This window comes from Suillus fuscotomentosus (genome assembly GCF_016647785.1).
Source record: "Suillus fuscotomentosus strain FC203 chromosome Unknown F5891scaffold_30, whole genome shotgun sequence".
Classification (NCBI taxonomy): Eukaryota; Fungi; Basidiomycota; class Agaricomycetes; order Boletales; family Suillaceae; genus Suillus; species Suillus fuscotomentosus.
Window position 1 is genome coordinate 304,889 of NW_024539542.1, and position 23,950 is coordinate 328,838.

Here is a 23,950-nt window from a genome sequence, read left to right on the forward strand (position 1 = left end):
CAGAAGCGGATCTATGCATTGGACCAGACCAGATCTCAGGGTCCGAAGTCCGGAAGAGAAGCGTGAATATATGGGATATGACAGTACCCAGAGGAGGTAGGAATTCTTGGTCTAAACTTACAAATTCGATTGGAACCTCATGGCTCTAACTCATACTTGGCATGCACCTTGCACCCATGACTGGAAGACAAGGTTTGTCAGGCTCATGCAAGGCATAACTACTAACTGTAACTAACGTAGATTGCATCTGAATTAATGTACATGAATGGGGAGTCACTTACGCACCTTTTCATATTGTTCTATGGCCTCGAAGATTTGAAATCAGTATAGCAAAATGTCAGGGTAAGAATGTTCAGAACTTAGAACTCCTTCAACCCTGCATTTGCATTTGCTTGGTTCCAGAAACACCGTGACATAATGATCATCAAAATGATGAAGATCAAGAAGATTGAATGGGTGATTTGTCAGTATGGGCGTCTTGAAATTGTACTGATCGTGTTTGTCAACAAAATCTAATATCAAATTACAATGCAGAGTACACTTCTGAGAACACGCAGGTCAGAAATAAAGTGCGATGTAAGTTAGAGTACAGACTGATGAAAGACAACTATGAGGAGATAAGCACATCCATTGGGGACGAGCCAATATAAGTGTAAACATTGGAGTGGTGAGCTATAAGAAAGATATGACACTGTCAGGCACTACAAGATAATACAAAATATGGTACTGCAGTAGGCGAATATTATACAAAGTCGAATTGCAGTCAGTGGTGTCCTTTCTTCTGGTGTGATGCACGTATCACTGTCCTTGAAGCTACCTGATGTGACTCATTATTATCTGACACCGCTGGGCCAGAATGTACATTAGCTATATGCACAATTCAAATTACAGGGGAAAGGAATACCATGTGTGTTCCTGTCACAAGTTCCAAATACAAACCATTATTCGTTCCTAAACTCTAAGTCCTTTAAGCACCCAGTCACAGCACCTTTACCTAAGAAAATGTTTACTGTTGAAGAAGTTCCTATTATTGCGTCCATTGTAGAATTACCAGAGTCATGTGACTTATTGGACAATGCCGAAGATATTGATGTCATACCTCGCGACACTCTTGGAATGTTCCAGAGTCTTACTGTGGCTGCAGCACATGTTATGACATCATAGTTATATATAGAATCGTACAATACCTTTAATTATTCTGATTGGTTAGTTAGTTCATACTCAGTTTCGATCTCAGTTTCAATATGTGTATATAGGTAGCTCGACGTAGTCAGTAGTTCTTTAGTTCAAACCTCTTGTATCTCCTAGTGAGCAATCCAAGACGTACCTGCTGCCTTATCCTTTGTTGTGATCTTTCTTTGTTTGAGTCCTAGTCTCTGCCCTGCGTTAATTCATTTAAGGGGTTGTGACAGTTCCCTGCATTGCCGCTGTTCTCAGTCCTATCTTGTGAGCCCTGTTCTCCACTATCAGGAAAGCGCTCATCAGATTCAAAAAATCATCCATGTCATCCTCGCTTTCAAATGCATGAAGTCCTGCATCTATTCTAGCCTTGGAGCGCCCACGCCGCAGGAGTCCAGGAGTCTCTCTATTCATAATATGGATCAGCATTAAAAAAGAAGAGTCGAATAGTCTTACAACTTCCAATGGTCGAGTGTTTCTTGCGCCCATTGCTTGTTAGTACTATCGCCTTCGAACATATTGACTATTCGATCATATAATAGAACAAGATCGAAGTCTTCAATTTGCTGACACCATTGTGTTGCAGAACTAAGCTGGAAATATGCCTTAGATTAATGATCAGTTAAAGTGCATGAATCTCGCACGAGAGCTTACCTGTACGGCTGCATACGCAATTGCTTGTGGTAGTGGCGATTTCATACTGTGAATTCGACCTTTTGGAGCCTTTGTGCCTCTGTGAGCAGTTGCAGAAATAGCACTCAATGGTCCAGTGAATATGTGGCGAAAGACCTGCTCAAATTGTAAAATAGTATTCAGTGAACAAGAACATGAAAGACAAGCATACACGTTTGAGGTAGTATCCTCGAAGACAACCTCAATTTTTTCTGGCGAGGTCCAACATAGACTCATCATATAGATATGTGGGAAGCTTTGCAACTGTAATTGTGATCTGACCTTCCTTTACCTTATCCATAAAGTTCCTATAGCTGGTTACATGCGAGAAAATGAATAATATTAGCACGATGTAGGGATTTATTTCTGGTTGGGCTTGTAGAGACTATTTTTACCTTACCTTATGTTGGCACTTTTGTAGTTTACATAATCAATCAATCTTTTCACCAGTTACCAGTATGAGTCTGAGTGCTCAGCAAGTTTTTATGATATTTCCTCTACTCTGAGCCTTGGGCCTGGTCCAGAAACCCTTTAGGGTTGAATAGCAGCTAGGTTCTGCAAGACCCAACACATTGTTCAGACTCACCATCAGAATTGTTGTACTTTCAACGACTTACTGGGGATTTTTGTCAAACATGTTGAGCATCCGCATCTGGCACAGTAGTCACGCAGTCTGAGGGTGGTTCCATCCACGAATGATCTTACCCTGCTGCCTGAGTAGAGGTGGGTCAAACTGGTCGGTTTCAGGGTTCTTGAGCATATATAGCAGCCCCTCTCGCATCAGGCTCCCTGTATCATCGGATCGTGCATCATTTGCGGCACACGTGAGCTGGCTAGATGTAAGACAGGAACACGAATGATGAACATGATTGTGTTACTGCATGGATAAAATTGTCCATGGCTGACAGAACTTTTTTGAATCCTGATATGATGTTGCTGAAGGTTGGTACAAGCTTCACAAGTTCTTTGTATTGCTTTATACACAACTCCTTCTGACGACTGCACAGGTAAAATATCAAAGACTGGATATCTTAGGTTGCCATAGACTTACTTATTTAAACCTGAAGCTTCTTCGGATTGATCTGAGGTGTCAGCCCATGGTTTAGAAAATTCAGCTTCCATGCCCTTGTACAAGACATCCTCAAGCACACTGAATGGGTCGATCGCGAGAGGAAACCACCGAGCTGCATGTATGTATGGTTCAATTGGACCACTAGTCTGATAGTGAGACAACATGTGCCAGTGACAATTTGAAGCTTTGAAAGTTACCAGAACTTTCTTTTATGGCTGCCTCTCACGCCAGAGTTCAATTCTGTGAGCAAATCTTGAAAGTGGATTGATGTTTCTGATATGTTGGATGGTTCAGGTGTCATGGTGGGCTGGTGTGGGTTTGATTCAATACTCAGAGCAATAGTCAACAATAGCACTTAGCTCGAAGATCTGGGCCAAAAACAGAAACATAAGCAAATGCCTATATGTGGCGAACTGAAGGTTCGGACCAAGGGAATCCTTCAATTTGGACGTCCAGCCTGTCTCTGCACAGAGATGGTCTAAATCCCTTTTCGGCTCGGAAAAAGCACTTGGCTGCCATTGGTTTAGCTTGACCTGTTTGCCTTGTTCTCGGATCTGCTTACAGCCTAGTAGTCAGAGTTGGCCTTACTGCAAGATGAACTCCGTCAGCCCTGAATTCGGACTCGCTGGTGAGGAGGAAATGAAAATGATAAATTCACGTCATCGAAGGCTTGGATCACCACACAGTGACTTACATCATATTGCAGATTATCCATCAAAAAGGACCCAGGGCTGTGTAGTGAACGACGAAAGGGAACGCCACACATATATCCCTGTACTAACACCATGGTGACTCCATCAAAAAGGTACCATTATTCCAAAATCAGATCGGTGCTAATGGCATGGCCCTGAGACTCTGAATTTTTCGGGTTTCTGGTAACGTCCATGTCCGACTCGAGTCACACTTCAGACATTTACGACTTTTTAATGACACTCATAACTTGTTATTGTCAGGCTCAGAGTACAGAATACAGTGAGAACATGGTCTCCATCGAGCTTGAATACAGGCATACAACTAAAGGTATCGTATACATGAATAAGCAAGCTACTTAGTATGGCTCTCCAGAACACCATGAATCTTGGACAACACCTCCATCTGCCTGCCAATGGCAGCTTCGAGATGTTTCATGACATTCAGGATCAAGGTTTCATGAGTTGTGCTTCTATTTAATTCAAAGACCTTCCCCAGCCTCCTGCGCTTCAGTCCTTCAAGCACCAGCATTGATTTAGTGTGTTGGACATTGGTCAGGTTTCGTCCAAAGTGACGTGGTGTCTGAATTATAGAGCCATTAACTAATAATCTGCATGGTAATGAAACGATAAGTCTAGCTCACCATGACAAGATCTCCTAGAGAGTCTGACTCGAGGGTTGACTCAGACCTCTTACACTTTAGAGGCCAGATTTCACCATTACTACTATCAACCTCCTGGAACAGCATTAGAACTGAGTGTAAAGGACAAGGCAGCCACGGTACCTGTTCAAGCCCGAGTTCCTGGTGTAGTTCAGGTCTGTCTGTATATTCAACTTTCGTATGCCAGTAGCACCCGCAAGAGTACACAGGGGTGCCTTGACCATGCACATTGCCACCGAGGCATGGGTCAAAATCATGGCTATGTTGACTGTCAGGTGTATAGCCTCTGCTTGGATATGCAGATATCACTATGTCGTGTTCACCTGCCTTGACAAGTCCAGTGGCTATGAGGAGAGTTTCCGCCCCTATCGTCAAAGTCAGATGGACGTGAGACCGAATCAACACTAGTGCAGGGCATGGTAAAATGTAGTTCTCTAGACTCTCTTCATACTGACTCTTCAACATTCAATGAAAAAAAGTTCTTAAGCTCCATCTGATCTTTGCCACATGGGGCTGAGCTCCACCGACTTTCCAAATGCATGGGTATCATGAAGGGGATATTTGCTGCAGGGTTTGACAAGTTCCTAATGATTCCAAGTTGATTAGAATTATGTAGGTCTCAGCAATGTATCAGGTAAGGTTTCCACATTGAATGATCTACTTGAAGCTTATCCAGGGAAGAAATGTGCGAAGCTAACAACAAGTGCTCTATTGTTACAGTGGTAATTCATACAATGAGGGGCAGACTTGGTAGAAGTACAATTGTACATTAGACAAACACCTGCATTTACACGATCCCATATCATGTTTTCGGGTAGCCTGCACTGATAATACTGGTCAATGTATGAACGGTCAATGATCAGAGTGAATACATACTACAATTTAAGGCGAAATGACTCAATTAACTCCCTTCACTGTATTGTTCAGTATAGGGCCCATCATTAAGGTGCCGACATGTTGAAGGGGCTGCTTGGCATGGGCGCAGGTGGTGACAGGACAATGAGTTCTCAGTAGAACAGCATCAGATGTCACACTTTGATGTCTTCATGTGGTGATGGCAAAAGGCCATATGGACTTCCACAAGTGCACCCTTGAGCTTCACTTCATACTGGAGTGGTGGGATGAGAACGTGGCTCTCATCATATGCTGGTAATGGGCGAATATTATGTGAGGATACGATGTCCTGCAGATGGCCTTTACATCGATTAGCAACTGGCCACGTTGTGATGTCGTATTCAGATCCTAGGCTGTCCGTGGGGGCTAAAGCAGATACTCAAATTCGTACAAAAATGAAGATTGTTCCGAACTTACTAGCATTTGTTGAGCTGTTATTGTCGTTGCTAGTATTATTGTCTTGATCTCTGTCGATGGCCTATTGCATTACAATATTCAGTATCATTAGAGATAGTTGACAAGTCGCTACAACTAACTTACCTCAAAGAGACGGTGAGTGAGCTTGATTGATCTGCGGCCAATAGTGTCCCGAATAACACTGAGGGTCTCATGCGATCTTTCCCTAGGAGCCAATTTCTCAAAGGCACTGAGATTGCTAACAATAGCAGAGAAATCATCTAACAAGTATTTGAAGGCCTTGCTACGACCTGCAATGAGCTGACAGCTTAGCTTCAGGTCCACTAAGCGGCCATGGAAGACATTTGCAGGATTGAAGTTGCCATCTGGTGTGAAATAGAAACCATCACGGTGTAGAAGAGGAATGGGAAGTGGGGTAATACATATGAGTAGTATGAGATAACTCAAGTAGTCCTCGATGAGTGAGATATACATCGGCCCAAGGGGATTGCTACTGAGAAGGTTCCTCTAAGTGTATAAAATGGAGGGAAACACTGGACTGGGCGCTTGGTCAAGCCTGGTAAGGCGCGCAAGCAAGCGGAAGCGATGTGAAGTGCCAATGAGCGATAGCGGCTGATGATAAATAACAACGCGCAACTTATAATGGAAGTGCTGTCTTACTAGGATGTGAAAACAGTAAAATTCACCAATTTTCAGTATCCTACCACGGTCAACGATTCAGATATGAAGGGTATTACAAGCTCAATATTTGCCATGTTCATGTACAAAACATGTTTTGTGCATGTCAGCAGCGCGCTAAGCGGAAGCAGTGCGCATGCGGGTGGTGGAGCACAGCGACTCTTAATGAGTCAGAAAACTAATTGGCAGAATTTCTAGTAATGTACAGCGGCAGCGCCCGTATTGTACTTAGATACTTTAGATTTTAGAGGGAGAACTTAGACTTAGAGTCCAACAATGTGTGGGCAGAAAGATAGTCATTATACAGTTTATGCACATCTATATATACTAAGTAATGTTAAGTGCTGTCAAGTGCTAGAGCGAATCGAGAAGCAAAGTGGACGCGAGATAATATGTAATAAAAGGGTCCATAATGGAAAACATATGGAATATGGCCATAAGCTGCCGGAGATATGTCAGAATCAATGAAAATAGAATCAGAATACGCACCGACGAACTGAACAGACATGGAATGGATGGACGGAGGATGGGCGCTGCCGATGCACGACTAATGAGTGACTGGAGCCTGGCACGTGAGAGCAGCTGACGAAGCGCTGGAGCGCGCTGGGTGAGATATAAGTCGCGCTATATTGGGAAGTGATAGAGACAATGGGATTGAAGATCCCTGCAAGCCCACAGAGATATTAGTCTCTACAATGGCTTACTTTGAATACACTGTGGATGATAAATTCTTCATCGTGGTCTAGACCCTTGGTGATGAGGATGTTACCATCCCTTCCTGAAAAATATTCGGTGCGATAAGCAAGCCTAGGCATTGCAGCATAAAAACCTCCAGGAGATGTCTTCAGCTCCTTGAGTACCGACGCAGCAGTTTTGCAACGTCTCAGAGTACGGGAGGATGGTTTGAGCACCAGTGGTGTGGTAGTACTAGGCATGTTCATGTTTTCAGTCATACAGAATGGTTTGTGGGCATAGTCCGGCAGATTATTATTGGGAGAAATAGATATGATGATCCGTGCAACGTGCACTCCTAAGGACTTGGAGGCAAGTGGTGGCACAGTGATCATCATTGCTGCGGGGAAAGAGCATGAATGTTAAAAATTACATCACAAAATTGGCCCATTAGTAGCATCAATAACGACATGTGCACACTGCATGGGACTTGAATCATGTGAGAGATTGAGTCATGTGTGACGGTTCCATTCTACATTCCAATATGGTGTGACTCCCATGTGCGCAACTTCAGCTCCACTGACACTTCTTGAAGTATGAATTTTGAGGCAATGAGAAATTATGGTCCCAATGTTGGTATTTCGTCAGTATTCTATAATGTCAAATATTGATCCATAATTTCTATGGGAAAGTGTGCTGCCTCTGCAATGCTCGTATCATGACCCATCATAACCTGTGGTATGACCTCAGGATTAGGCCACAGGTACGGAGTCTCAGGGACATGACATCCAACTTGAACTGAATCATTGAACCAGTGAGGTGTGAGGACAGTCATGTGGGTACATGATGCGAAGTGCATCGCAGTTTGATACTACAAGGATAGCGCAGTGAATATTCGTCCAATTAGCATTATAATTATAGAGCATGAAGTTTGAAAAAGAGCGAGCATCTTGTTACTCTGTTTATGCAATGCAAAGAGATGGGTTACATTGCGGGTAAGGGCCATTCGCCACTGCCCTCCTAATGAGGTGATACCAGCTGAGAGAACTTTGAGGTCCCATGGGGAGAGCTTGTAATCAATATTAATGCACAGCATCTGACCATCGACAGTTCACTGAGCACTCACATCAGTGGCACATGCAACAATGCCTGAAAAAATCATTGTTGAATCAGGTGAATAGTATTGCTCACTGACATGTTGACCGTCAATATTTACCAATGTGCAAGGGAGAGGAGACTTACAGTTGACATTTTCTGAGGACTACACTCCATTGTACCCACATTTCCGATACTGCATGCAAATATTCCTGGTGTTCACATTGATTATATGATCCTGTAAGCGCAATAAGGTGGGTAGGTGGTGGTGCGCTCATTGCACCATGGAGATCCAGTAAGCCGGAAAGTTCCTTGCGACATTCTGCATGTATTGAAGATGAAAATATATAGTGTACACCATTGAAGAGGGCCATACCACGAAAGCTTCAAGGTATAGGGTATTGATGCTGTGAGGAAGCGTCATGCAAGAGGTCAATGGAACATCCTTACAGCAATTATGTTACAATTGGTCAGTTTCTTCCCCAAAATGTGATGTGAAACTCTAACTCAGCTTAGATGTTTAAGGTCAAATTGTAGCATGTTCGACTCATCTGATCTGACCAGTGCCCTTGTGAGGGAAATATTTGGTGATGAGCAAGAGACAACCAAGCAAAGCAGTGTTAGCTGCTGCCAAATGGCGATCAATGACTGATGATGAACAAATGCGGACATAACCTTGTTACGTGATTGAGTCTTTCTTGGTTCAATCCTTGATTGTACTCTTCATAACTGCCACATTTCAAGTTAGTACACATTTTTTGAGACAGGCCAGTTCAAAATCTTCATTAAGGTAAGCCTGCCCATTTTTGAAATTGCATGCACTCAATGCAATAACAGTTGTCATGGCAGATGCCCTGGGGGCAAAGTGATAGTCTTGATGGCATCTATCCCATGATTTGCAGTGAGTGGACATCTACCTTTCTCCCAGTATCTGTTGTGCTACAGTACTGACTGTTACGATGGTGAGTCGCATGTGGACTGGGATGATCTAACAGCGATGATCACGACAGTGATACCTCGTGCTGAGAGTCCAAGGTCGGCTCCTACAGACAAGTAAGAGTTGCATACGCTAGCGGTGGTGAGTAATGATAGTGGTTACAGGCAGAAGGGGTCTCAAGTCCTTCTGAAGGTGCGGGTCGGATGTCAAGCAAGTAGCTTTAGCAAGACAAGGAGTTCAAGGTAAAACCCAGTAAGATTAAAGTAAGGAACATCTACTCTAATCTTCGACCTTATATAAGGCTACTCTATCATATCTAAGCTCAGCTTGAAGCTGGGTTCTAATCTGCTTATCTATTGAGTCAGAGATACCATGCATGAGGCAGGCTTCTATCTATGATAAGGACCACGAGGCGTCCTTCTATCAGTACATGAGGCAACCATGAGGCTTGCCTTCTATCTTGATATCATTAATAGGTCATCTAGACCTATGTCATCATCTGTCGTTATATGCAGTCCAGACCAGCTTATCTAAGCCGGCATCTTCCGGGCTTCTCTTCTATCATCTGTCATTAAGGCCTAAAGGCCTGGGTATCGTATTGTTGCCAGTGCAGGGTGGCAGAGAGCATATCTGTAGCTGGGGGCTCACGTCATGTTACTGTAACACTGACACTAATCTTGTGCTTTTACTTTGGATCTTCACTGCCTGTTTTCTTGCATTCCATCCAGCAAATTGTCAACGGCGCGCATTACCTATATCCTATACTCCATCTCCAATTATTCTCTCACACGCAATGTACAACAAATTTTTATCCAGCAATCATTGCTCCTCAGCTTGTTGATTATTGGTGAGTAAACTTCTTTGCGGTATGTTCTTGCTTCGCTCATAATTCCCAATATTGAAATGCAACAGGTGGTTCTCATTACTTTGCCATTATTACTGCACCCACACACAATCTGTACTTTGCACGCAGATCAGGCTCAAGAAAATCCATTTCAACTCGAGCATAATCAATGGATGCACCTGGTTGATCTTCAAGTCCTCTTGAACATCACAACTTGAACTTAAACTTCACGGCTGAAATAAGCCATATGCTATCTCATCTCCCCTTGCGTTTATAAAAAGATTGTCAATTTTGCCCGAGGATAGCTGCTCTAATCATGACCAGGACCCCTTCAGTTGATAGCCTTGCTGTTCTTGCCATCCTATCCATTTCTTTTGTGGTCATTACTGTTCTCAGGCAGTTCGTTGGGAACAAACGACATAAACCTCCTCTTCCTCCTGGTCCAGTGCCGCTTCCATTGTTGGGAAATGTCTTATCTATTAACATAAAGCGACCTTGGTTAACCTATACTGAATGGCATGCTATCTATGGTACATGAGCAGAAAGTTAGTGCTGATATGATGCTCATTGTATTATCAGGAGACTTGTTTTTCGTGTGAATTCTAGACCGGAAAGTGGTTGTGATCAATTCTCAGCGTGTTGTACGCGCCTTGCTGCACAACTGTTCCAGAATCTACTCCGATCGACCCTATTTAGCCACAGTTGAACTGTGTGTTTCCTTGTTTTTTTTCATTGAATCAGTCTGAGATCTCTAGACAGATTTGGCTGGATGTTCAACTTTTTATTTGCAGGTTATAATGATGCATGGTGTCTTAGTTGACGACTCTTCCACCAAACCTTCCATGCCAAATCTGCACTCAAGTTCCGCTCAATGCAGATCAGGCAGGCTCATGAGATGATTGTCAACCTAATTTCTGATCCTCAACATTATGATTCCCACTTTGCAATGTCAGCTAATGTATTTCTCAAATATCGAACAATTATCAACCTCTTCATAGATTCTCGTCCTCTGTTGTGATATCAGCTGTATATGGTTACAAGTCCAGTGCTCAAGATGATCCTTTGGTTCGGCTCTTTGCACATTCTATGCAGCTTGGTATTCCCTGGTTGACTCCAGAGAGGGCAATCGTGATTAAAACTTTCCCCTTCTGTGAGCTCAGCACCTCTGATGAGAAATTTTAGGCATTTTCAGTACTGAAGTTGCCTGACTGGTGCCCAGGATCCTTGATCAAACGTGATGCTCGGATTTCGACCAATAGCATCAATGAAATGGTGGATGTGCCATTTCAATATGTGCAGCATCATATGGTGACATATATTTTTTTCTCACTGGTAGTCCGACCTAATTCAATGCCTACCAAGGCTGACAACTCACCCCTGGACACATCTTCAATGGTGGCCAAAAATTTGCAAGGGGTAGAGAAGCAAGACAAGGTGTTCAAATGAATGTTTGAGACCGCCTTGAAAAACACAGCTGCCACTGCTGTTGGGGGTGAGCAACTTTTTTCGAGATAGCAGCAACGCTCACGATATACACATTATGTAGGTGAATATGAGACCATAAGACATCAAATATTTATTGCTGCTACTTGACCTTTCCACAGGCTACCGGGATGCTGATGGTCTTTGTTATCTCATAGACATGTCACACACCATAAGACCTGGCTATTGGTCCGAGTGTGTCTCAAACAGCTCTCAAGAATGATGACTGAATGGTCCAGGCCAGCTTGTCAATACAGATGCATCGCTTGACCAGGATCCTGGCCACGATCTTGCCAGGCCGAAGCTTGATGCTGTAGGCGTCATTGGGGATGACATACAGGACCGACTGGGTACCTCTCCTCAGTCCAAGCTAGGTGCTGTGAATGTAGCACCATTCAATGAAGCAAATCCGCTGCAAATGGCTATAGCAAAATTCTGTTCATAGGGTGGTGTTACATTGTATGATATCGCACAAGTGTCCAATTTCTGCTCCCAGAACCTCCATCTCTTCATGCATATCCATAAGTCCATTCGAAATTTTATAATTTCAAAGCAGCTTACCTAGAACTAAAGTGCACCTCGAAGTCCCAGGAGACGTCCCAACTCATCCATCTCCATCTCGAAAACTCGGCGCTCCCTCATGATCCAAAGCACCATCATTGCATGTGCTTCTTCTGACAAGACTGGGGGCTGAGGGCAGGGCTGAACCGGTACCTCTGGGTGATAGAGTTCTTGATGCACACAGACTCGCGCGCTGGCCCATGTAACGTACATTAATCGCTTTAAATTTGTTAAAATCGTACCTCCTGAACAAATGGTTACTCACAAGCTGCGTTTCTGTCAACGTGAACGTTACGTTGCAAGGCCTCAGTATAATTTGTAAAAGACATTGAGGAATCTGTCGAATAATGGTGAGTGATGATTATCGGAAAGTCTTAAACGTACCTGGTGGTTCTGGTTCCCTTCTGCATTCTTATTTGTGTCTCCCCCACCTCCGTTGGCATCAGCATTGTTGTTCATCATTTTAGTGGAGGGTAGATGTTTAAAGTGAGTTAATATCGTCGTTTGAGCTATCGCATCTAAGAAGACATATTCTGATTTGGCCAAAGACTATATACCTGGCATTTGCCGGAATGCGATGTGTTTCGCGTCTGACGGACTCTGACCTTGCAAGTAGCTCATACAACTTAATTTGCTATCTGATTTTTACTCTGTAATATCTTAATAGCTCACTAGTTTCTACCTTTCTTCATTTTCACCTGTCATTGGCACAGAACTCATTGGTATTGACCTCCGCCAGCTAACAAATCGACAAAAGGACGAACTGTGGGTACCACATCCTCGATTGCAACTATATTTTGATGTGTTTATCTTGCTAGTGCCCTTCTTGTTGCGGAGAGAGGCATTGTTTGTGAGTGAACCTAAATAAGTCTCCCACTTGGTGAACTAACACATCCCTCACATAGTCTTCCGAGACCAGGAGCTCAGTATCCACGAGCAGCTTGATGTTGGTAGGTACTTTGGACCCCTTCACAAGCATGCATCGACCCCCATCCCTCGAGAGTTATGCTCTTTATTCCTCCCTTAGTCCTGGCATGCAGGTATACCTTGAGGGTCTTACAGCTCTACACAGCGCGGTTGCACAAGCGGATGGATATCGCACAGCTGGCCTCCATGTCTGTCGTGAACCTGTTGAAAGTGTACATCCTGTCGTTCGTGTCCACCCAGTGACTGGCTGGAAGAGTGTTTATGTCAACCCTGGCTTTACCCTTCGCATACTCGGCATCCCCAAACCCAAATCTGACACCATTCTCAATTCCTTATTCCACCAGATCACCAATAATGTTAACTTCCACATGTGCTTCTACTGGGAGCCGAATTCAGTCACGTTCTGGGATAACAGGGTCAGTGCTGTTTCTACTCGACGAAGAGTGTAAAGTTTGACCAGATACTAGATTGTGACTCACACTGCAACTTTTGATTTCTGGCCTCGAACTCGCCATGCGCTCAGAGTTATGCCTTGTGGCGAGAAACCTGAGTCTGTTGAAGACTACAAGAGCCAGACAGGCAAAGTCACCTCTTTTTCATTCTCTTGTCTCATTTTCATTACCGGTACATTTCCTTCATGCTGAACTTCGTTATTCTCTGTTGGATTGATGGGTTCCAGTAATAGTTTGGGAGCTGCATTCGAGCTCAGACCCTCAACAAAAATCTTGTATGTTGTCAATGAGTTTGGCACGACAGTTGCTGTCTTTTGCTGTTTGCTTGCGAGCATCACAAAGGTGAGTCTTGCAGCCATAATTTTGCCATTTTTACGAAGTTCTGTTCTAGGCGTGGACTCATCACATCCTCCTGCATTCTAGACGTGTTCTGCACTGCTATTGCAAATGTGTATCAGATGCGCTCTTGTTCCTCACCATCAAGCAGGCTTATACTGGTGTGTATTTCACAGTTGGTCTTCCGTGCTTCAAACTCTTAGTATATACTTAACTTGAAGCACCTCCAGTCACTCGGGCTGGGCCTCGATGCACGGACTTTGAAGATACTTCAGAGTTTAAACTTATGTTGCAATGTCACGCTGGTGTGCGCTGCAGTTGATCTCCCATCAATGTGGGCAACATCTTATGTTTTATTCTTCACCAGTTTATTTTTTTCTGATGGCTATTATATGCCGAGGCTGTCAAAGAGAATTCAAAATGCATGGAGGACTTACCACTCATAAGTGCTCATGTGTAGCCAAGCTTACACAGGCTACAGTGATGTCTCTGGCAAAATGACAGCGCAATCATGAAGCCCAGCAAGTTGCCAAAGTTTGTCGTCAAGAAGAAGAGGAAGCTGCCAGCAGGGCTTGTGAAGAGATTCGTGATAATGCAGCTGTTAATCTGGATGATAATGATAACCTTGTGATTTACACTATTCGGCACACCTTCATGTACATTTATCTGACAGTTTTTCAAGATTCAAAGATCTCCATCACCCCCTGTGTATCGCTTGTCGGGGTTGCCAAACTGTCGTCGACGTCTGCCAAAGAGATTTTGTGATGATCTCCCACCAATGCCAATTGTTGTACCTCCATCAAACCCAAATGATGTGGTGGCCACAGTGCCAGACCCCAACCAGTATAACTCTGACCATGCCATCACTGTCACCACAGTGTGTGATCTTTATGGCATCTACCGAGAATATAGCCACTCCATTCCATCGTTTAATCCTGATAATTTTACCTCAGTTGCACATATCTCCAATGCACCTACATTCACCAAGAGTCAGGACAGCACAGAGGCTCGGCCTTGGTGGTCTGGGTTTGGCAAGTTGATTCAATCCAATCAGACACAGTTTTTCTCACCATTCCTCAATGCAACAACCTTTCGGCTCATGCAGTGGTTTTATGGCGGTTCAAGTATGAAATCGCTTGGAGAGTTGGACCATCTCGTCGATGAAGTTATTCTCGCAGATGATTTTGACAAAGCCCACCTTGTGAACTTCCGTGCTGTCAAAGAGGCTTACCGCCTCGATAGTCATCAAGGTGATCCTCAAGATGTACGATCTTCATTCTCTGCAGGAGATGGATGGATGGAAACAACAGTCAAGATCTGCCTCCCTGCTGATGGGGTCAAGCATGATTCGGAGTCTATGGCCCCAGAATTTGAGGTTCCTGGCCCTTTCTACCAGTGACCACTTGAAGTCATCAAGGCAGCATTCTGAAAAACTGCCGCTGACCGATTCCATCTCACCCCCTTCAAGATGTTCTATCAGCCATCAGATGATGAGCCACCTGAACGTGTCTATGGGGAAATTTACAACTCACCTGTAATGCTCGAGGAGCATGACCGAATCCATTCACAGCTACGGGAAGACGGCTGCACACTTGAGACAGTGGTCACAGCAGTTATGCTGTGGTCTGACTCTACTCACTTGGCACATTTCAGAACAGCTTCCCTATGGCCCATTTATCTGTTTCTTGGCAACCAGTCGAAATATCTGCAAGGAAAACCGACAGCTTTTGCTGTGCACCATCTGGCCTACATTCCCAAGGTACAGTTGTGATATACCTACTACCCTCAATATCCTGTTCTGATGGCTCATGGATTCGAAGCTATCTGATGCCCTCCAAGATTTCTATCAGGGTTGTTTCAATAAACCCGCTACTTCTGAAATCCTCACATTCTGTCAGCATGAGCTCATGCATGCCATCTGGCTTCTCCTCATGGACAACAAGTTCATGCACACATACGAGTTTGGTATTGTGATAGAGTTCCTCGACAGTGTTTCTCAGAGGGTATTTCCTCGTTTTTTTATATGCTCAGCTGATTATCCTGAGAAGTTCGTCAAAATGCTATCATTGAAGTTCGTGTATTAATTAATTTATGCTACAGAACTCTTCTTGCATCAATCAAATTCCTTGTGCAATGTCCGTGTCCTAGATGCCTGATCCCAAAGACAAAAATTGGAGGCATTGGGACAAAGGCTGACCGACATTGGCGCGAGAACGAAATTCACAAAGATGGGAACGGGCTCTGGAGTATCATCAAGCAAGTTCGTGAGTGGTTATATGTTCAAGGTAAAAATATCACAAGTGTGCATGTCAAGTGAATGCTTGCTCCACAATCCCTTGTTCCAACATTGGTGCGTTTATGTCTGTACTGTGCGATTGATTTTCATTTAACAAAGTGATTTAGAATGTGTTCTCAACTCAACTTTCTCACTTCGGCTTCAACTTTTACTCGATGTTTGTTCCTGATTTACTGCATGAGTTCGAGCTCGGAGTTTGGAAGGCAGTATTCATACATCTCCTGCGAGTACTGTATGCGCATGATAACAACACCATTCAGTCATTAAACTGACAGTGAGTTGCTTTTGTTGTCTAATAGTTCTCTTACTCATACTATTAGAAGATATTGACAAATCCCTACCTTTGGTCGAGGTACCATCCGAAAGTTCAGCAACAATGCATCTGGAATGAAGAAGCTTGCTGCACACAATTTTGAAGACCTTTTGCAAGTAAGTGTTTAATTGTACCAATTATTTGATTGGTATGATCTAATCTCTCGTACTACTAGTGTTCCATTCCTGTTTTCAAGGACCTTCTTCCAGCAACAATCAATGTTTTCATACTCGATCTTCTATTCGAGCTTGCCACTTGGCAAGGACTGGCTAAGTTACGCATTCACACCGACTCTACATTGTCCTTCCTCAACTCATCAACAATCTGGATTGGCAAAGTTTTCCACCACTTTGTCAGTGAAACAGAGAAGGAGTACGACATGTATGACCTGCCCAGTGAAGAGGCTGCTCATGGACGTCACAATGCACACAAAGCAACACAGGGACGATCTGACAGCAACATTTGTGAGAAACTTATCGTGGGATCTTCAAAACATCGCAGACATTTTAATTTTCAAACATATAAACTTCATGCACTTGGTGACTATGTCAATACAATCCAGTGATTCGGTACTACTGACAACTACTCAACTATGCTGGTATGTGACAGACTCTCATAATCATTTGTTATACTGATCTATGTCAGGGTGAGCTTGAACATAGGCGTGTAAAACACTTCTACCCATGAGTCAGCAAGTCACAATTCACATCCGGCATCGCAAAGCAACAACGTCGCGAGAGGATCCTATTCCAGATGGCAGAACATGCACAATCAGTAAGAAACATATCAACAGGCCATAAAAAAGGCAAAGGAAAGTATCAGACTCGGAAAACGGTTTCTTCTTATGCTCCATCATTACGCTTTGAGGACTCCGAACAACTACCTTTCACTGACCCTCATGCACATTACCACATATCTACTGGAGTACGGCACTTTGTGGATGTTGCTCAGTGGCTCAAAAAGAATGCGAATGATCCTGCCTTTACGGTAAATATTTCCTTACTTGACATCAATGACACTTACTAGAATTATCAGAACTTTCTTCCACAACTCAAGGACCACATTATCTCGCGATTGAGAGGCTACGACTATGACAGTGACGAAATTTCCTTCACACCCGCTGAACGTAGTCGCCTTATCTTCATCAATGACCGAATCTATCGACATAAAGTACTTCACATCAACTATACATCATATGATCTGCGATGAACACAGGACTCTCTCAATCCCCACACCCATGCTGATATCATGGTCCTGTCCCACGAAAATGACGAGGTTGATGCACACCCTTACTGGTATGCTTGGATTATTGGTGTATTTTACACATTTGTCATTTTCAATGACACTACCGCAGACACATTGTCACATGAGTCAAAGCAGATTGATTTTGTGTGGGTATGTTGGTTTGGTCGTGATCTTGAGCATCGAGCAGGCTGGCGAGCAAAATGGCTGCACCAGGTTGGTTTTATTCCAAGCAGTGACCCTGGAGCATTCGGATTTATCAACCCTAACCAAATCATTCGTGGACTTCACCTGATACCTGCCTTTGCGAAGGGTCACATGACAGACTTACTACCACCATCTATTGTACAACACCCGAGCGAGAATGACGAAGACTGGATCTACTACTATGTTAATATGTGAGTCCCCTTTACATCAATCAATTTTCATCCCTGACATATGACTAGTTTTGTCGACCACAATATGTTTATGAGATTTCATGGTGGTGGCATGGGACATCGAACAACTCGTGAAGCGATACAGTGCTTCTTCCGTGATCACGATCCGCTTGATGATATTGGGCCGAACAGCGGAGGCACCGGGAATGATGATGACGAGATCAAAGAGTCTGGCATTGGCTCCTCTACTACTCAGGCTACTACTGACAATGTTCTGGAGCCAGAAAATGATGAGCTGGAGTACAATGACTATAGTTACTCCGGAATTGAGCAAAGAGAAGAGGGTGAGGACAAGGAGGAGGATGGTGACAAGGATGGTGACAAGGATTGTGATAAAGCAGACGAGAAGGAGAACATCAATGGGGATGATGATGCCATTGTGGATGATGAGCTGGGTGCGGAGGATGGTGAAAATAATGATGAGGAGCTAGATGGATTTGATGAGTTCTGACTTGATGCATATTTAATATATATATTTATTGCTAGACATCAATCTCATACCCGTTGATTGTGTTGGCATCACCGGCCATTTACTTCACTCTGGCTGATGGTTGCTTTGCAAGCTTCACACACTTTGTGTACGAGCCCTACATTTTACACACGTCTGCTAGGACTTGTATGTAGGCTACAATCTCAAGCATACCTCCACACTTCTGTCTGTTACTGCACAAGCTTCACGCACTTCTGGTACGATCTTTACATTTCACACATGTCTGTCACTACTTGTATATGTGCTACAATCTCATACATACTATCTACCAGTCTGGTCCGTGTTTGTGACCCCCACAAGGCAGTAACCGACCATACGTGCAAGCAGAAGTTCGTGTACTTGCCTTACATTTTACACAAGACTTGTATATGTGCTACAATCTCAAGTATACCTCCGCACTTCTGTCTGTTACTGTACAAGCTTCGCACACTTTTATGGCGCTGGATCTGTTCAACTATTCTTCACACACAAAACTCATACACACGCACAGACGCGACACACACACAAACGAGACGCACACACATAATCACTCCTTTGCATACATACTCTTGTATCGTAGAAAAATTAGTACTGCACTACTAGATCTGACATGATTCGATAATCAAATTATATTGCAGACAAGGTCCCCAATGAAGAACTGTAGAGTCCAAGGGGCAAACAAAATGCACCGAAGCCACCAGCATTGGCAGCAAAGCCTCGAATCTTTTCAAGGCCTGCCGGTGGACGAGACGGAGCAATGAGAAGTGAGTAGGTCTCAGAGCGATGATGAAGGTTTCTATAAGCGCAAAGCAAGTAGAGTCCAAGGGCAAACAAAATGCACCGAAGTCGCCAGCATTGAGAGCAAAGCCTCGAAACTTTTTAAGGACCGGCTGGTGGACAGTGCGCAAAGATGCAGGTGACGTGGCGGGCGCTTGTTGTGGTGCCGCAGTTGATGGTCTCAATACCGAGCGACATCGAGAAGTAGGAGGGCATGAGAGATGGGGCGCGGCATGAGAGAACAAGTGGGAGAGAGTTAGCACGAGAGAACAGGTATGAGAGAGCAAGCATGAACGGGTGCAAGAGAGTGAGCACAAACAAAAGAGTTAGAGCGAGCATGAGAACGGTGTAGAAACAACAATACAATGAGGAACAAAAGAAGCTCCTGACTGTATCTGTAAAAGTTGTAAGGTCGCGCGCTGCCTAGTCTGCGTTACTTGAGAAGCAAGTGCGTTCGACCCTATAGGGGAAGTGAGTGCAGCAAGGATCTAGAAGTGTGCGCTTCAGCGAAGCGCGAGAAAGCGCAGGAGCGCGCAAGGTACAAAGGCGCGGGAACGCGCGCGCGTATTAGCGCGAAGCGCGGGAAAGTGCGCGCGCGTATGCGGAAATGAGAAACTAAGCTTAAGTAGTGATATAAAGCAAGATAAGAGATATAAGAGTGCAAAATGTAAAGGAATAGCTTTCTACTATATTCTGCTAAGTAGTAAGTGGGTAGTAACTAGTAAGTGAAAAGTAGGAAAAGTAGGTTCCGTGTAGTATGTACTGCTGGCGCTTATATAGCGCGCCTAAGCGCGCTCATGTGGAGCCGAAGCGCTACCGAGTAGGTATGTAAAAATATATATGAGTGAGAAACTATGATAAAAATAAAGGTGGAACTATGCTAATAAAGGAAATGGAAATATACATACTAGGGAGCTTGGTGGACAGTGGATGGATGCATCTGGATGGCTGGCGCTATAGGGCGCGCAAGCGCGGGAACGCGCACGCGCGTATACATCGTGAAGCGCGGGAATGGTGCGCGCATGGCGCGCGTTGCGTGGGAAAGCTGCGCCTCATATAGAGATAGCTGCGGGTAGCGCACAGAGTAATGCTATGAGTTCGTGCTGTATACTCCTTGGTGAAAACTACCATATCACGCCATGAGAGGCATGATTCTCTACAACGGGCACGAGGGACCAGAAGTATAGGTCCGTAGACATTGATTGGTTCACGAGAGAATGGGTAGGCGCAAGAGATAGTAACTGCAGGAGTGCAAGATGCTTCGCAGTAAGAATATAGAAAAATGATAAAAAGTCAAAATGTACCTTGAGTCTCAATGTCACAAGCATTGGTCCCTTTCAACTCCCTGGCGAAAACAAAGGACTTGGAGAAAATTGAGCGTACGTAGATCTTGTTGAGAAAGTTCCATCTTGGTTCCATCACCACTGGCGCTCTAGATGGTACTGTATGCACAAAAATAGCAGGGACAGCAGTAGGAGACCCGCTTTCAGCATTTCATCCCTGGGCGTTGGTGTTAGCCTCTTGACTACTACACATTGACATCCCGAGGTACTGAAGAACTGCAGTGACTTATAGAAAAAAATAGCAAAGCCTTGTCAGGACTCAGGCAGCACAACGCTTATGTAATACATAAGATTGATGCGTAGTTCAGCCAATAATGAGCACTGCCGCATTATTGCCTGCGAGGAGCCGCCCATTATCGAGCACTCATGATACTGCACTGACGATACTGCATGTTCCATCGACTGGTATGCGAAGGAATGATTATGTGTGTGCGTCTCGTTTGTGTGTGTGTCGCGTCTGTGCGTGTGTGTGAGTTTTGTGTGTGAAGAATAGTTGAACAGATCCAGCGCCATACACTTTCGGTACAAGCATTACATTTCACACATGTCCGTTACTACTTGCATACATGTTACATCCCCATACATACCATCTACCAGTCTGTTTGTGGTTTGTAAGCCATACAAGCCGTAACCGGCCATACACGCAATTGGCTCTTTTATTGATGACCTAGATCGCTAACATACATACTTAGGATACTGATATAAGGTGTCTAGGTACAGAGCAATCTCAGTCCGTCATATCAGACTGAGGGATACTGATATAAGGTGTCTAGATTTAATAGCACGTCAAGGTCCGACTCAAGGACAAGAAGTGGGCTAGATTCGGGAGGTGGGAGAAGACAGGCCGCGGGAGATGGGAGATGGGAGATGTTGATGAAGACAAGATGCAGCAGGTGGGATATGATCAAAGACAGCGAGCCGCGGGAGGCAGGACATTGTCGACGAAGACGAGGTGCAGCAGGTGGGAGATTATTGATGAAGACCATAACAAGGCACAGCAGGTAGCAGAGTGCGTCGCAGAAGACAAGTGGGACAAGCTGGAAGAGGTTGTGCACGAGGGGCAGATACTATCCAAGGGGAGTGTCAGAGGCAAGACCTGCTCATCGTGCTCACCAGCGAGCACAGTACATCTGAGGTCCGAAACGCTCAAAAAGTTGCTTTTTGAGCGTTGGATTTGGTATAGGTCAGGTCGTGCTCACGTACACGGCGGGACTATACCTCAATTGTACTAAGTCTTATGTTTTTCGTTGACAGAGATTGAGCCGAGCCTCGGGTATGTTATCACAACGAAATCTGCATTATCAAGTCTAGATTACGATTGTAGATTACTGATAGTGTAGCGGCTGTAGTCGATCCCAGCAATCTTACACCCTCTTTTCAAGAGGTGCACGATGTACTTCTCCCACCTCTGCAATAGATGCGGAGTAGTCATGATTGTTTCCTTGATGAGGAGGAGTAGTTTGTCGTATATACCTCTGAAGGCTGCCGCAGAAAAGTTGATGCTTCGTCGAACGCCATCACGGTGCTCTTGAAGACGACAGAATATAGCAGCGGCGGAGGTTGCGAGGATGTTGGCGAGTGCCTTCAGACTATCGACATACTGTCCATACCCAGCGGTCCATACAGCGTCCAGAGCAACGTCAGTGATACCGACATGCTCGAAGGCGTACTGGACTGTCTGGGAGCTGTTGTCATTAAGCTACTGAAAATCAGAAATGTTCGAGAAAATAGATGGAAACATACTGATAGAGTGTCGCCGTATATGAAAGTTAGTGTAGTCTCGTCAACAAGGTCTGGAATAATCATTCTTTTGTGCGCCGCCTCGTCCTCTTCAGACCAGACTGACATGCGGAGACCATATGCCCGTTGAACGACTCCACGAGCAACGCTCCCGAAACTCGACAAGAGATCTGTGACTGGCATGGTGACCGTTTTATATAGCGCGCCCAAGTTTTGGACGGCCCAGTCTTTCGTTGATACTGAAAAAAAAAATGTTAGCATGATACATTGAATCGTTTTCGAGACTTACCATGACATGAATCGAGAAGTGCCTGACGTGCTGTAGCTTGCTTTTCGGAGGTTGTCGGCAAGCAACACTTATTTAATGCGTCTCGCATCACAATCTCACTAGCTGCCTTCGCGACAGCTTTGTGGACCGCGTTTTTCGCGTCATATGCACCTTGGGGTGAATACACGACCGATTCGGGGGCTGGAATTTGCATGGTAACTGATGGTGCGGGCACTGGAACATGTGCGGGAACTGATGGTGCAGGCACTGGAATGTGCGCGGGAACTGATGGTGCAGGTGCAGACGTTGATCCTGCCGCTGATGCGGACGTTGACACCGGCACTGACGTAGATGCGGATACTCCAGACGAATCTGACACAGAACCTACCACTCGTGGTGGCCTGACTGGGGGGAGGGTGTATTCTCGTGTGATTCTCCTTTGGATGCCTGATTCTCCTACCCTCTGTTACGGTCAGCAGCAATAGGAACATCAAGATTGCGGATACTTACATACACAACACCATCCATAAACTCTTCCTCCTGGAAGCGCATTGGTGCTAGGCTATAGGCCACTTGAAATTTGGGAGCCTGGCGGCTTCGAGCATTTCGGTCTGGCCCTGCTACCCTAGGGTAGTCCCCAGATAATAGGGACCTCCTAGGGGCAGGAACCTCGCCGTGAAAACTTGGAGGAAAAGATGTTCTGCTCGTGGAAGGGTAGGTAAGTCCATAATAGTGGTGTTGCTGGTGCTCATGCGGGAGCTGGTGTTGCTGGTGCTGGTGCGGGAGCTGGTGTTGCTGGTGCTGGTGCGGGAGCTGGTGTTGCTGGTGCTGGTGCGGGAGCTGGTGTTGCTGGTGCGGGAGGTGGTGTTGCTGGTGCTCGTGCGTGAGCTGGTATTGCTGGTGCTCATGCGCGAGCTGGTGTTGCTGGTGCTCGTGCATGAGCTGGTGTTGCTGGTGCTCGTGCGCGAGCTGGTGTTGCTGGTCCGGATTTTGGTAGACGATTTGGGTGGAGTCGGTATCGTAGCGTATATGTCGTGGTACATCGCTTGCGCTACCTAGCTGTGAGGTAGAGGGATTTCCAGCGATATTGTACCCCTCCTGTCGAATGACAGGCAAATTCTGTATGAAATATTATTACTGGTAGAAGATTCTTCAAACGGATTACGCACCTTTGTCGTAGATCGTCGACTCTTGTGACGTTGTGGGGGGGCATTCGACATTGTGGTAGCAGTGCAAAAGAGATGCGATTATCGATACTTACTCGTGGACTTACATACAATTGGCTGTGCTGATAGGAACAAAGTTAAATGATATTCATGAGATGCCGGATGCAGTACAAACACTGATACACAACGAATGAAATTCAAAGGCGCCATGGGCGCCTTTTATGCTTAAGGTGAAATTCAGGAAGCTACATAAATTGTAGAATGTTGAACAGTTTGCGGGAAAACACAGTTACTAACACAACCTTGCTGGAAATCGTAAGGACGAAGAGT

The 23,950-nt window shown here is 44.8% G+C and overlaps 7 protein-coding genes across 7 annotated transcripts; 1 reads left to right on the plus strand and 6 right to left on the minus strand.

The window, feature by feature from the left end:
- Positions 1 to 1,395: 1,395 nt before the first annotated feature.
- F5891DRAFT_1189289 (uncharacterized protein) lies at positions 1,396 to 1,878 on the minus strand (the record flags this gene model as incomplete). The annotated part of the gene is made up of 3 exons (XM_041367132.1): positions 1,396 to 1,585; positions 1,636 to 1,784; positions 1,834 to 1,878. 3 exons carry the CDS (start codon positions 1,876 to 1,878, stop codon positions 1,396 to 1,398), a joined length of 384 nt encoding a protein of 127 aa, XP_041225401.1.
- Positions 1,879 to 2,515: 637 nt separating this feature from the next.
- F5891DRAFT_1189290 (uncharacterized protein) lies at positions 2,516 to 3,224 on the minus strand (the record flags this gene model as incomplete). The annotated part of the gene is made up of 4 exons (XM_041367133.1): positions 2,516 to 2,684; positions 2,758 to 2,850; positions 2,903 to 3,064; positions 3,121 to 3,224. The coding sequence occupies 4 exons, from the start codon at positions 3,222 to 3,224 to the stop codon at positions 2,516 to 2,518; spliced, it is 528 nt and encodes a 175-aa protein (XP_041225402.1).
- A 743-nt stretch (positions 3,225 to 3,967) lies between these two features.
- On the minus strand, positions 3,968 to 4,531 carry F5891DRAFT_980776 (uncharacterized protein; the record flags this gene model as incomplete). The annotated part of the gene is made up of 3 exons (XM_041377041.1): positions 3,968 to 4,195; positions 4,257 to 4,338; positions 4,398 to 4,531. 3 exons carry the CDS (start codon positions 4,529 to 4,531, stop codon positions 3,968 to 3,970), a joined length of 444 nt encoding a protein of 147 aa, XP_041225403.1.
- A 764-nt stretch (positions 4,532 to 5,295) lies between these two features.
- On the minus strand, positions 5,296 to 6,059 carry F5891DRAFT_1189291 (uncharacterized protein; the record flags this gene model as incomplete). The annotated part of the gene is made up of 3 exons (XM_041367134.1): positions 5,296 to 5,534; positions 5,586 to 5,646; positions 5,709 to 6,059. 3 exons carry the CDS (start codon positions 6,057 to 6,059, stop codon positions 5,296 to 5,298), a joined length of 651 nt encoding a protein of 216 aa, XP_041225404.1.
- Positions 6,060 to 6,600: 541 nt separating this feature from the next.
- F5891DRAFT_1189292 (uncharacterized protein) lies at positions 6,601 to 7,333 on the minus strand (the record flags this gene model as incomplete). Its single annotated transcript, XM_041367135.1, has 4 exons — positions 6,601 to 6,704; positions 6,753 to 6,796; positions 6,851 to 6,927; positions 6,968 to 7,333. The coding sequence occupies 4 exons, from the start codon at positions 7,331 to 7,333 to the stop codon at positions 6,601 to 6,603; spliced, it is 591 nt and encodes a 196-aa protein (XP_041225405.1).
- A 3,924-nt stretch (positions 7,334 to 11,257) lies between these two features.
- F5891DRAFT_1231982 (uncharacterized protein) lies at positions 11,258 to 14,968 on the plus strand (the record flags this gene model as incomplete). Its single annotated transcript, XM_041369583.1, has 8 exons — positions 11,258 to 11,303; positions 11,533 to 11,672; positions 12,522 to 12,619; positions 12,673 to 12,704; positions 12,760 to 12,808; positions 12,882 to 13,197; positions 14,074 to 14,196; positions 14,252 to 14,968. 8 exons carry the CDS (start codon positions 11,258 to 11,260, stop codon positions 14,966 to 14,968), a joined length of 1,521 nt encoding a protein of 506 aa, XP_041225406.1.
- A 6,790-nt stretch (positions 14,969 to 21,758) lies between these two features.
- F5891DRAFT_1189295 (uncharacterized protein) lies at positions 21,759 to 23,674 on the minus strand (the record flags this gene model as incomplete). The annotated part of the gene is made up of 5 exons (XM_041367136.1): positions 21,759 to 22,145; positions 22,190 to 22,425; positions 22,476 to 22,917; positions 22,965 to 23,573; positions 23,624 to 23,674. The coding sequence occupies 5 exons, from the start codon at positions 23,672 to 23,674 to the stop codon at positions 21,759 to 21,761; spliced, it is 1,725 nt and encodes a 574-aa protein (XP_041225407.1).
- Between the last annotated feature and the right edge of the window lie 276 nt (positions 23,675 to 23,950).